The 14186-nt window shown below is 38.2% G+C and overlaps 1 protein-coding gene across 49 annotated transcripts in view; it reads left to right on the top strand.

Annotated features, from left to right (window-relative positions):
• Positions 1-13915, top strand: part of PHLDB2 (pleckstrin homology like domain family B member 2) — a 169898-nt gene extending 155983 nt beyond the window's left edge. For 48 of the 49 annotated variants that reach the window (XM_065588426.1, XM_065588475.1, XM_065588483.1 and 45 more), the window contains 5 exons: positions 3495-3585; positions 5137-5283; positions 6643-6862; positions 9539-9624; positions 11553-13915. In XM_065588426.1, coding sequence (XP_065444498.1) covers positions 3495-3585; positions 5137-5283; positions 6643-6862; positions 9539-9624; positions 11553-11693 — 685 coding nt within the window. In that variant the 3' untranslated portion in view covers positions 11694-13915. Of the gene's footprint in view, positions 1-3494; positions 3586-5136; positions 5284-6642; positions 6863-9538; positions 9625-11552 lie in introns of those variants that run through there. The other variant, XR_010599682.1, reaches the window with a different exon arrangement.
• The last annotated feature ends 271 nt before the right edge of the window (positions 13916-14186 follow it).

Here is a 14186-nt window from a genome sequence, read left to right on the forward strand (position 1 = left end):
TTAAGTAATTACTCATTTAAGATCACACAGGGAATCAGTGTCACAGCTGGGATTAAACCTATGGAGGAGTTGACTTTCTGCATGTTTTAGTGGATTTAGCATAAAACTGCTTGTCTGATAACTGTAGACTTCTGATGTAGGATATTCATTGTCAAGTCCATGATCCAGCAACTAAGTTTACTCTCTGTCTGTATCTAAGATGTTACCTCATTAGGGGCTTGGACTGCTGAACTTTTTGGATCTCTTGCCAATAATGCTAGCAATATAGTCTCCCGTCTCCAAATCAGAATTTAAAAAGAGTTCTTGGTTCCCAACCATGGGCCCTGATCTCTAGGCTATGCTTCTCTTATTTTAGGATCTTATCAATTTTACCACTAAAGATAAAAGTAATGTCCTGTATTTATTTAAAAACAAAAATGCACAGAAGCTGGGGTCTGAAAAGAGTACGTTGACAACCCTTTCTTCTCTGACTATCCCATTGTCATGATAGCACTTTGATTTCTGCCAAATCCCCGTTTGGGTAGTTTGGGAAAGCATGGGAATCCTGTCAATGAAATAGAACATTGTCACAGAATTAGAACTTCTTCTGAACATGAGGAAAGCTTTTTGGCTGCCATATTGTGTTTTCTTTAGCATCTGTTTCCTTGAGTATCAGCCCATTGTGCTTCTCTTTTATTGTGGCAGTGCTATGGGAATTTTTACTAATGTTATGGAGCAGTTTGAGGAATAGTTCCCTTTTATCTGTATTGTATTTACCAACTTAAATGTAATGGAGAAGTTGGTGAGTTATTGGAAATAGATATCCAGGATCAATATTTGCTGCAGTCATCTTGTTTTGTTTATAGCAACAAATTGTAATAGAGATGTAAAGGCCTAACAGAGGTTGTGTTTTCAATGCAGGAGATGTTGATCCAGTAACAACTGAGTTTTCATTATGTGTTGTTACACTAAGTGGCAAATATAATTTTAAACTTTTCTGTCTAATGTATATTGATGTAGGGAAGCAATGGCTGTTCACAGATGGGCCAGATTCTGATCTCCTTACTCAGGCTGAGCAGCGCCTCAATGATGCTGTTTGTACAGTACAATACAATTCAGCTTAGTAATGGTATCTGAATCTGTCTCTTTGCTATGATTGACTTATTGCACTGTAATTCTCTTTAATAGAGGCATCATACACATAGGCTACCCCCAGACCAGCTTGCAAATAGAAGCTTAAAGCTGGAATTTTCAAAGATGCCTAACAGAGTTAGGTGCCTAGCACCTGTTGAATTTCACTGGGATTCAGGTTCTTTTGGGAATCTCAGCCTAATTTCTAACTGTTATTGATACACAAACACTCACACACAAATGCACACAGTACTTTTATGGATCAAATGATTTTTCACTAGATAAAGTTAGTTTGGGTGGGTATTTGTTTATTTTTGTTGATTGTTCATAGATAACAGATTTCTTCCTCTTCTGAGACAGATTCCAGGACCATTGGGAATATTGAATTACAGAGGTCTCAGGGAGTATTTTAAAATGATTTCTAGCCATGTCCCAGATCTAGGGGGAAATTCAACATTGCTGTTTACTAACTCACATACAACATAAAACATACAAAAGAAATAGTTTGGGGATAAGGAGAGAGGTTAATTGCTGGGAGTATCTGAAGTCCCACAGTGCTCAAAATACAACTGAAGTATAAATTTTGAAAGGTCATTCTTTAGCCTATACAAATAAGAGATCCCAGGAACCATTAGTAACTTCAGTTTTCCTGGTTGAAGTATCAGAGGGTAGAGCCTTGAGCTTTACAACCTTATCTGAACCTGACAGGACCCAACTACATGTGCTGGGATTGGGTTGGGTCGGGTCGGACCTGAAAATAACCCGATCTGAACTCAGGAGGATCGGGTCATCTTTGATTACCTCCTCTTGCCCATGGGATTGGCATGGCGGTAGCTGCATGCCCCACTCCTGCTGACTGCCACCATCTCGCTGCACTCAGTATATGCTACGGAGTGAATGTGCTGGTGAATTGCAGTGCCTCTCACTTGGCAGCATACACAGCACAGCAAGACAGCGGCTGATGACGCACCAACCTCAAGGGTCAATGGTGGCTGGAGAAGGATCCCAGGCATGGGCCATGCGGAGTGGGTAGCCTCCATCAGGCCAAGCCCCAAGGTTTGGGGGGAAGTGTCAGGTTTGGGACAGGTCAGTTCTGAAAACAACCCGACACTCAGGTCATGTTCAAGTTGGCTGTGCTTGGCTCAGGTTCAGGTCTGGGTTGGGCTTTAAAATAAGTTCTAAAAAGTCCTCTAATAAGGCTTACATTTTTAAGGGTCTTCAAAACCAGCAGGGACGAACTAAGTTAATTGCCTTGGATAGGGAATCATTGTAGAACAGGGAGCTGATATGATCATGGTTACTCAGTCCAATGTGCAACAGTGCACTCCCATAGTGAGTTTAAAGTGTAGTCCAAGCATTTGTCTACTGCAGAGACTGAGCAAGGAAACCTTTACAGGGCAAGAAGGATAGTTATGTTGTATTGTGCTGCACCAGAGTCTAGCACCATTTTGTTGTTGGTGCAGCGGTCAGGTGTCCCTACTTTTTGCCAAGGTCTATGTGTCACAATAAGAAATCCTTCCGCTGCACCTAAATCACTTTTGTAGGGTCCCCAAAAGGGGTGATGGGTGGAATAGTCATCCTCTTACTATTTTGTTCACCATGTAGGCCTAATTTCCAAAGCACCAATTTTGGTGCATTCCTTTCCGGTACCCTACTCCTTCTCTTACCACCCCACGACTGTGTTATCAGTAGACCCTCTCTGCTAAAATTAATTCAGCCTTTTTGTCTCTTCTTTACATTCTTTCTTAAATAACTGGGCATTGTGGAAATTCATGAACCTTTACCCACTTTCCACCAGTTAGGCATACAATTAAACTAGACCTGCTAGGACTCGATTACAATAGAGCCTTCAGTCTTTCTCTCCTATCTTCAGTACTGAGATGTGAGCCTTTCCGAATATGGGATTGTGTGTCCTGTCATTCAGTGCATTTTATTGATATTCCCTACTACCTGCTCTTTATTTTAATTTGGTAATTTCTGATGACAAGTTAAGTGATACAGAAGATAGACACTCAGTTCATGGCCAGAGGGACTTCAGTTTTACAATTAGATGGTTACTGGTGTCAGTGCAGGGGATCAGTAAATGAGTGCTATGTTTTGGGCTAAGTGGCCTCTTTAGACCCACATGTTATAGGGATGGCAAACCACAGTGAATCCACAAACTCTATAGACTCTCAGGTCTGCATTTTTGGACAATTCTGGATGAGAGACTATATTTATTGAGAGTATATTATACTTAATACACTATTTGTACTTGGCGCTAGCTGTACTAAATTGGACCTGAATTTTTATCAACTCTATTATTAAATTATCCAGAGTTAGTTTGTAAAATATGGCTTCAGTCTTCAACTATTCTCGTAGGTAATGTTTTTTTTTGTATACAGTGCCAGCACTTCAAATGTTGCCAGAATAGAAGAGATGGAGAGACTTCTGAAACAAGCTCATGCTGAAAAGACACGACTGCTTGAATTCAGGGTAATCTAAAGATTTCTTTGACAGAGGTTAATAGATACTTTGTTAAGACAATACAAATTTCATTTGGCCATTTTCTTAAATTGCAATTGCTGAACACAGCCCTGAAGTACTCGTTTTCCACTTCTCCCAACTTTGTCCCACTGGAATCCTGCCATTCCTGATACTCTGTGCAACAGCTACCATTTCTGTGGCTGAAGTGGACAGAAATCCTTTCAGAGCTAATCAACATTGCTCCTTCATCTGCTAAAGGGATGGCTTATGAGTAGTACTTGCTTACCACCCCCATCTTTATGGGACTGCTTAAAGTCTACTAGTCCAGGAGGCAAGAGTCCAGCCCCTGTAACTGAACCGAAGTCTCTCAAATGGCACGGCACTAGTCTACTAGTATATATAGACCAGTCCCTATTACTGGACTTCAGGTAATGATTTTAGATGGTTTAAAATAAAATCAGCCCTATTTTCAAATTTTAAAGTGACTCATGAGTGAAGAACAGGTAACTTGAAAACAAAACCTGCTTTAGCTATGAAACAAAATAATACTGCACTTTAGAATTGACATTACTGAATGTTAGTTATATTTGCTTGCATTTAAATAAGACACAAAAGATTTACAGTCCTATTTCAGTCTCCTAATGTTAACAAATACACTTAAATCCCAGTCAGCAAAATGTTTGATAAGAAGTAGCATTTCATTTCATATTACAGTGGCTAGGTTGTTCTGCATTCAGGCATATATTTTGACCCTCTTACAAAAAAATATTAATGCTTTAACAATGAGTTTCCCTCAGAATCAGTCAAATTAACAGACTAGACAGCACAGAAGGTCAATCCCTGATAAAGCTAGGATTGGCTATACCGAACTCAAGTAGACCCTGTCCAAGTTGGGGGACGACTGTTTACACCTCAATTTGTAGGGGGGAATGACGAGATTATATTGTGTAGATGCAGCTTTAATGTAACTCAGTACTTTTGTATAAAGATATATTGTCTTCTAGCTTTCTGTTTAATATGGCCCTGCTCACTCTGGGATCGGAACCTGCTAGCGGTGTTTAAACACCATTACTGCTACCATAGTCTTAGTGCACTTACCATGACATAACGTGGACATGGATTGTATTTATTTATTTTATTGTGAGAACTGTTTTGTAGCTAACTGGTGTGGTAGACTACCATGTTTTCTGTTCTCCATTGCTCCAGGTAATAGACAGTGGTTCCTCTTATAAACTTCACTGTTGCCTTAGATCATACTCTGTATAATGAACCAATGATACTTCACTATTTGCAGCATTCTAGGTCTTCTGATGTGATATGGTTCCCAGACAAAGTCCCCCAAACCTATCCAGGTTTATTAGAGAAACCATGCTTGTGACAACCTTGTTCAAATGTGATTCTGATCCCTGTTCCCAATCCACCTTGCATATGTTCTTGGCTCCCTGAGAGGTATAAAGGGGCTTGTAGGAGCTCTGGGTGGGATCAAGTTACTTTTAATGTTTATCAGGTGTAGTTTTACATAGCCTATAGTTGAAACTCTGTGTGCACTGTGGTATATAGGAACGGGAAATGGAAGCCAAAAAACGAGCCCTGGAAGAAGAAAAGCGTCGCAGAGAGCAACTAGAAAAAAGATTACAAGAAGAAACTAGCCAGCGGCAAAAATTAATTGAAAAGGAAGTCAAGATACGTGAGAAACAAAGAGCACAGGTGTGTTGACAATCTACCATGTACACACTGAAACAGCTATATAGCAAGCTTCTCACAATGATGAAGGGAAGGAGTTTCTGTAGATGGCTGGTTGCTTGAGTGCCTGTTAAATTGATTATTTTAATACTTCTAAGATTTTTGTCAATGGTCTGTTAGGGGCCTTGGATAGGTGTCTTTTTAGTAACCTACATATTTATTGATTTAGATTTAAATATCTCTTCCCAGTTATATTGGCATTGTAAATGTACTGTATTAATCCTATAAGGTTTGTCACTGAATCCACTCATGGCAGAACTGTGCAGTCTGTGTCACAACTATGCTGAGTAATGGACATTTCTGAGAGCAGTAACTTTGTGAAAGTACATGGTGACTTTTATATGTGGGACATTTTTGGATTGTGAGTTGTCCTCTTCCGAATATTTTGTTGAAAAGAAGATTTTATTTCCCCCCATTCCCTCCTATACACAGCCTCTTCAAACCAACTGAGTGATAAATATTTATTTTGCCAACATTATATGAAAGAAACAATAGTTCATATTTGGTGAATGGATCCCAAAGCAGAGACACCATGGAATTGGATTGACATGATGATATAACTCATTTTTCATGAGCACTATATATATATATATTTTTTTCAATTACGAGTTTTTCTTTTGGTTACCCAGAAAGACCCAATTTCAGGATTCTGGGTTTTTCTTTTAAATGCGTCCTGACCTTTAAACACCAAAAACAGTGGAAGGAGCAGTATGTTCTGCAGAAACCAAAGCTACCTGAAGCTTGTTCAGTATAGTGATGTACAATTTCAGAGGGTGCCAAATATACACAATACAAAAGGCCACCACTGTATGTCGAAGGCTGCAGTGATACTAAGTGTCTCAAAGCACTTGAAAACCATTAACGAGTTAGTTATATACCACTCCATTGCATAGATAGAGAAACTGAGGCACAGAGCAGTTAAGTGACTTGTCCAAGGTCACACAACCAGAGTTCTTCTTTTCCCAAAGCTGCCACAGATATTTTGATCTGTGCTTTAACCCCTCCCCGCCCCCCCGCTCCCCCAAAAAAACTCTTCTGTGATTTGAAATCTGTTACTTAATGGATGATTTTAAGAAACCAATGTTCTGTGCTGAAAATACCCCCTTTTTTTTTTTAAATGCCAGTATTCAACAGTTGACATAGGTACATATTGCAAAAATTTGTCTGTTCTCTTAAGAAAATCCAAGGCTGCAACTCACACATTTAATCTTTGCTACCTTCGTAGTTTGAACATGGGTGCTACTTGTACTTTTTATCTGCTTACCACATATAGAAAGAAAAAAGATGAAAGATTTATGGAGTATCTTTTTGCTCTGTTTTTAGGCCCGCCCCTTGACTCGCTACTTGCCGATCAGAAAGGAAGACTTCGACCTACGAGGTCACATCGAAACAGCTGGTCACAACATAGAGACCTGTTACCACATCTCACTCACAGAGAAGACCTGTCGAGGCTTTCTGATTAAAATGGGAGGGAAAATTAAAACATGGAAAAAACGGTGGTTTGTTTTTGATAGAAGCAAGAGAACATTTTCTTATTATGCAGGTAGGTTGTGTTTCTTCAGCCAGGATTGAGTCCTTCTGTGGCAGTACCATTCTTATGTGCACCCATCCCAACATTTGTCACATAGGCCCTATTGTTACATTAAGTGTCATTTACACAATTTTTATGGGTCTTCAAAACCAGCAGGGACAAACAAAGTTAATTGCTTTGGATAGGGAATCATTGTAGAACAAGGAGCTGATATGATCATGGTTACTCAGTCCAATGTGCAACAGTGATTGTTGGTGTTGTGGAGGCTTTTTCAAGTCCTCAGTCAGAAAGGGGCTCCATTATGCTGGGTGTTTTATTTACATGTACACACATATACCACCCACTCAGACTCACACTATCTCTCTTTCCTTTCTCCTGTTCTGAAGAGTTTGCAGTCTGAGATGAGACACAAATGAGTGTAACAGACAAAGGGAGGGAAGAGGGCAGAGGAGGGTAACAACAATAAGATCACCTACAGGTTCCTACTGTACAGCTGTTTTTGTGTTATTTAATTATTAAATAAAATCAGTTATAATTGACTTTGGTATAGCCTAGTCCTCACTGCTGGCCTGATTTCTGGTAGGCTTCACAGAAGAACTTGATTCGTCTTAACTTATTTAAAAAAAAAAATCAGATTAATTACTTGTCTTTATAACACACTTTCTTTAACTTAACATCTCAACATATTTTAACATTGTTCCTTGTGGTCTGGAGATGATGAAGATCATCATCATAATTTAATGATAAATGCGAACTAGATTCTTGGTTTTAATTGTCATACTCCTAAAGGCAGTTAAAACACAGACCAATCAAACTTCTGTCATTTCAAGACTAAGAAAATCCAATAAATAAATTTCAGAAACAGCTACATCTAGATTAATACCATCTTTGAAGATAAAATCACAGGCTTTAAATTGCTTTATTACATAGACTAGTTTTAAATAAAAATACTGGAAATATACAAACGGATGCAAATACAAAAAATCTGCAGTGCTACTGTACATTTTTGTGGCTTGTTGTTTGAATGTGAAAGTTGGGATGGACCCAGAAATATATTTTGTAGTGCTTTAACTTCCATTGGTAAAAGAAATCAGGCTTACTCTAGGTGATATGTGTTCCTTTGCTTGGTAACAGTTTTCTGCTATAAAAACTGAACAGTTCCATTTCCTCATGTGGCATTACATTAGCAGCAGGCAGAATGGAGCTGAATATTGGTGGTAGAGGAATATATTACAAATTACCCATTTTATGTTTTTGGAAAATTTATACTTATAGTCAATAAATGTCCATAATATTTCAGAATAGTTTGCAATATTAGTTATGGTAAAACTTAAACAGAAACATTCACTTTTACTGTTTTGAACATCTGGTTTATTTATTAGCAAGGCATTTAACAAATAGTATAGTGCTCCCATCTGGTACTGATTTTTAAAAGATAGTTACTTTAATAGTTACCAGTTTCAGTTTCGAGTTCAGCACAGCTGCTCTAATGTAGTGTCAATTATCAAAGAAAACATTTCATAATGTCTCGAGGACTCAAGCCAACAAACAAAATTAAATGAAAACCTGATACCAGCTGAGTACAAATGTAGCTGTTGGTATGCATTAGAAACTGTCAATGTGACTTTAACAATACAGCAAATTTCCAAGATAAGTATTGATGCTATAAATGTAGAGCTCATGGCCTGTAACTGAACATACAGGTATAGTGTCCTTAGGATTGCAGGTGTACTGAGCAGAAAGAGAATTGACCCCCGAAGCCTGTAATATAGCAAAAAGACTAAAATGTAGTTAGTTCTTGACCTGAAAATTATATAGAACTTTCTTGGTACAAAGACTAAGCATTGTCTAAGCACTGAACATTACATCATCAGATTAACATTTTGTCATGAATATTTCTTCCAAAACTGTAAGAATGGTTACTCACGTCTAAAGTGAAATGCGCATATAGGGCCAGACTTTGGAGGGGCAGGGGAAATGAAAGCAGCCTACCCTCTTTGCAAGTAGAAACTGCAGGCACAGGAAATGGAACTTAGATGGTGAACATGGCTGCATAAATGACAAGAATCAATCCCAAACAAGAGGCCAGTTGGAGGCTGTGCAGAAAATCCAGTCCGTAATCTTTTTCTCTTTAATGTCTCCTAATTAAAGCCATCCCTGATTCAACTTCTCCTTGGTCTCTTAATACCATCATTGCTACAGTAGTGTTATAAATTTGTAAAGGACCCGCTTGCACCATTGTTGAGTAACAAGTAAAATTTAATTTGAAACTTCTGAGAGTTTACCGTAAACAGGAAAACTATTTTTTTTTAAATAGAAAAAGTCCTCACGCAATGTTGTTTTGAAGTAAAACTAAGTATTAAATTGTCTGCTAGATTTGGTCTTCAGAGCAGCTTTGGGGGGAAAACGTCACTGCTAGCGTGCCAGTTTGTTGTAATGTTTTAGCAACAATGATCTAATAAAAAAAATTAAGGTGAATTCTGTATTTAACTTTGCGTGCAATTTTACCTACTGTAAATATGCTACCCAATTGAAAAGGCAGGCTGAAGATTCCATGGGGTATTTTGCAAACGAAAGTGCTAGCGTGCAGTCTTTGATTAATACAGGAGTGAACATGCAAATTCAATTAACCCTTCAACGCTTATGTTTGTTTCAATTTTCAAAGCCCAGTTTCTCTCTCATTTGCAGACAAGCATGAAACTAAATTAAAAGGAGTAATATATTTCCAAGCCATTGAAGAAGTCTATTATGATCATCTAAAGAATGCATATAAGGTAAACATTATCATTTTTGTTATTTTTATTAATTATTCTATAATAGCACCCAAAATGTGGTAGATGTTGTACAGACATAGGAAGATAAAATTCATGTCTCAAAGAGCTAAAAAGAAAACAAACCCCAAGTCCCTTACATGCACACAAGGCATGGAAACGCATAGAATGTGTAGATAAAGTGGCCAGGGCAATGACTGGCATACCTAATTTTGTATGCAGTCTTGTAGCCGTGTCAGTCCCACGATATAAGAGAGACCAGGTGGGTTAGATATTATCTTTCATTGGGCCAACTTCTGTTGGTGAGAGAGACAAGCTTTTGAGCTTACACAGAGCTCTTCTTCAGGTCTGGAAAACGTACTTGACGTTTCAGCTAAATACAAGGTGGAACAGATGTGTTAACTATTTATGGTAAACAATCTGTTCCACTTTGTATTTAGCTCTGACACTGTTGAGTAAATTTCCCAGACCTGAAGAAGAGCTCTGTTTAAGCTTGAAAGCTTGTCTTCGACACCAACAGAAGTGGGTCCAATAACAGATTTTAGCTTACCCACCTTTTGTCTCTCATACATAATTTTGTTAGTTCAATGTATAAAACAAGATATTGAGACACAGAAGAGATGTACTCCACCTGGCAAGTGATGTGGTCTCAAAATGGGCCAGGGGTGACAGGTACTCCTGAGTTCTAATTCCTGCTGTGCCACTGTCAATCCCTTTGTGGCTTTGGGCAAAAATAAGTCCCTCATCTTACCTTTCCCTCACTATAAAATGAGGATAATAATTAACTTTAATCAAAGGATTGATAGTGTTTATTACTTTACACGAAAGAGAAAAATGGTTCTTCCATTCTAAGTATTGGGGCAGCATTCTGCTATCTCCGCTCAAAAAGTCCCAGTCTGATGAGAGACTTTTTAGATTTTCCAATCATCTGCAAAGGTACCAAGTAGTCGGATCTCATCCTTGATATAAATGTTTAAAAATCAGCAGAGGTTGAAAACAAGGAATTCGACCAATTAGATTTGTCCTCTTTTACATTAATGGAGTTTTCATTATATAAAGAGAACAGTACTTAGATACAGAGCCTACTCCCAGACTTAAAGAACATTTAAAGATTTACTTCTGTGCACAAGGGAAATGTAACTTCTGCAGTAAATCCCTATCCTATACCACCACCCATATCTGGAAAAGAGAGAAATGGTGGTAGAGTATCTGGCAGCATTAGGATTTAGGGAGGACTCGGCAGGCGAGAGATGACCACATGGAGCCTGTCGTATCTGCCACCAGTCCCAGATGCTGAAAATGTGTCTGATGGCACATACACAGAGGTTCTTCCTGAATATGGTGTTTTAGGGGTGAAATATTGGCTCCAGTGAAGTCAATGAGTATTATGCCACTGACTTCAATGGACCAGGATTTCATCCTAGGTTACTAGAGCTGCAGCTACAGGTGGCCTAAATCAGGGGATGTAGTTGTGTTTCTAGCCCAAGATGGGAGTTGATTTAATTTTGAAGCCCTGTGAGGAGTACCCCTGACTAGCATCTGCACTTTGGAAGGACTGTGAGCTGTTTCACCCCATCCTCAAGAAGTGGACTTTAAGAATTAAAATCACTTTTGATCACTTGCTGCAGCAGGTGCACAGGGAAAATTGTGGTTTAGAGATGAAGCAACATTTGGTCTCACATATTGCTGCTCAGTTTAGGAGTAAGTCATACAGTGTATCTGCATTAGGCCTGAATACTCTCAACACCTGTTTCCTGCTAGAGGTAGCAGAATGGGGTTGAGCAAATCCTGAGTTACTCAGGATGAGATGTGAAGTAGCCATTGCTCAACTGGCTTTTTCCTTGAGAGTCTCCCAGTACAGGATTTTACTCACTGTCAATAAACTGCTCTCATGTCATACAACTGATTTTGCTGCTTCTTTTTTATTTTAGAGTCCTAACCCATTACTCACTTTCAGTGTTAAGACTCATGACCGAATATATTACATGGTTGCTCCAACGCCAGAAGCCATGAGGATATGGATGGATGTTATAGTTACAGGAGCAGAAGGCTACACCCACTTCATGTTATAATAAAATGGTGCAAGAGTTCATTCACAAGGCGTATTGCAATAACCCTATACGTGAATTTAGCCATATGCAAGTGAATTTGAAAAGCCATATACAATATTGATAACTGTCACAAGTATTCTCCCTATGAGGTGCACACAAACTCTCAAAATCAAAAGATTTTATACACACAAGTGAAAGTAAGATTATTTGCTTCTTTTAGTTGATCATTATAGTAGCAAAAGAACTAAAGCTATTGAAAGTGTCATAGTGTTCTATCATGAGTAATCAAGTCAACTTAAGTATGGTATATTGATTCAATAGTAATTTCTTACAAATTCTATATAGAAGATGTCTTCATAAATACAAACTAAACAGTTTACAGAATTGTTTGTGTGTGCTCATTGGTATGCAAACATTTTAGTAACAGAACAGTATAATAGCATATATTTTTAATATGCAGTATTTGACATTTATAGGTAACTAGATGGCTTTTTAAAATTTGTACTTATATGTATTTTATAAAAATATATATATATATGAAAAAACCCAAACACACCAGCCTACAATACATGTAGTTCTTGTCTTAGTATTTTAAAATACTACAGAGCCAAAGAATGAACTCAAATTGTGAGCTGCGCTTTAGCTTTGTGTAATGGAACAATGCCAAAATTCTTCCTAAATTTTAATATAATTCAATTGTTACAGTATTCTGTACATTTAAATTACCAGTTGCATAAACTGTATGTGTCAAGTTATTTACATAAAGCACAACAAAGAAGCAATAGCTTCACAAAGATGGTCTCTCTCACAAGGTAAAACTGAATGGAGACAAGAGTATCTAACTTAACTTTGCCATAAGTTTTCTGCAATCTCTCTGCAGGAGGCATTGAACGGATTCTCTGGCTGGTTCCTGTAGCAATTTCTGTTGTATGGAGTTCAGTCTTGCCATAGATATGATTCTAGTCGAAAGCTAACGTGCTGAAATCAATGGGTAAAATCTTTGCCCAATTGAAGTCTGCATGAAAACTCCCATTGACCTCAGCCAGTGAGACTGTTCAAAGTATACACTGGCCTAGAATTTCACCGTATGATAGGGTAGAGCACAAAGAAAGGCAAGTTGTGAGAACGCATACTAAAACAGTATTATAAATAAAAACTTTTAAGTAGCAAACATGGCAAAGACCTATTTTTTCATGTATGCTCCTTGTAAATGTTCTCCCTTTTAAAAACTGCTTTCTAGCCCTTGACGATTATATAAAAATAAATTATTATTGAATAAAACCTGGACTTCAGGCAAATCTTCAAATAGTTCCTTATTTTAGTATTCTGGAGTTGTAAGAGCCATATTGTTCATTTAATTAAAGAAATCACACTAAAAGCAGAAGAAGAAAGTGGCTTTTGATTAAACCAGGGGTGGCCAACCTGTGGCTCCTCAGAAGTTAACAAGCGGCTCCTTGTATAGGCACCAACTCCATGGCTGGAGCTACAGGTGGTGGGGGGATGCTCACTGCTCAACCCCTGGCTCTTCCACAGGCCCTGCCCCCACTCCACCCCTTCCCACACCCTTCCCTCAGCCTGCTGTGCCCTCACTCCTCCCCCTCCCTCCCAGAGCCTCCTGCATGCCACAAAACAGCTGATCGGGAGGTGTGGAGAGGGAGGGGGAGGTGCTGATCAGTGGGGCTGCCGGTGGGTGGGAGGAGCTGATGGGGGGCTGCTGACGTATTACTGTGGCTCTTTGGCAATGTACACTGGTAAATTCTGGCTCCTTCTCAGGCTCAGGTTGGCCACCCCTGGATTAAACAAATTAAAATCTGAAAGCAGAATAAATTATGCTTGCAGAAAGTGTTGCACTTTTAAAATCCTATATCTGGCATGAATGGGTATGAAATTTTTGTGATATGCACAGATCACACATGGTTGCTCTAGAATTATTTTATTGTTTTTGATGTGCGCCAGATTTGACATGATGAATCGGGAAAGATGGAACTGTTATCACCAGGAATAATTTTTATCTTCAATTTCTGTGCAGATTACAGCTACAAGAAACTTGTAATCTAATGATTTTAAAACATAAAAACAATACCAGAAAATAGTTGCTTTGAGTTATATAATTACCAGTATTTTTTTTTTCTGTGATTGTACCTTGATTTTACTTTAATGTATGGTTATACAAGTTTTCTAATAATGATTTTTGTATCCTGCATGATGCGATTAAGACTTCTAAATAAATGTTTTTAAAAATATGCTTGTTTTTATTTTTAAATATTGGCCTGATTTCTCATTATGAAACAGTCTTGCTTTTCTTATCACTATCATCATTTCCATTGCATATAATTAATATTGTTGACAAATGCAAAAAGTAGTTGAAATCTGATGATCCAATCATTTTTTCCATAAAAGAACTGTGGAAAATACATCTTTAAGTATAGGTGTATGTTGTACCTAAAAACTATCTTTTGAAGAGTACTACCTGCCTACATTGCATGTGCATATCTTTCATTAACCTTCCTTCTT

Source organism: Chrysemys picta, chromosome 1 (assembly GCF_011386835.1).
Source record: "Chrysemys picta bellii isolate R12L10 chromosome 1, ASM1138683v2, whole genome shotgun sequence".
Taxonomy (NCBI): domain Eukaryota; kingdom Metazoa; phylum Chordata; order Testudines; family Emydidae; genus Chrysemys; species Chrysemys picta.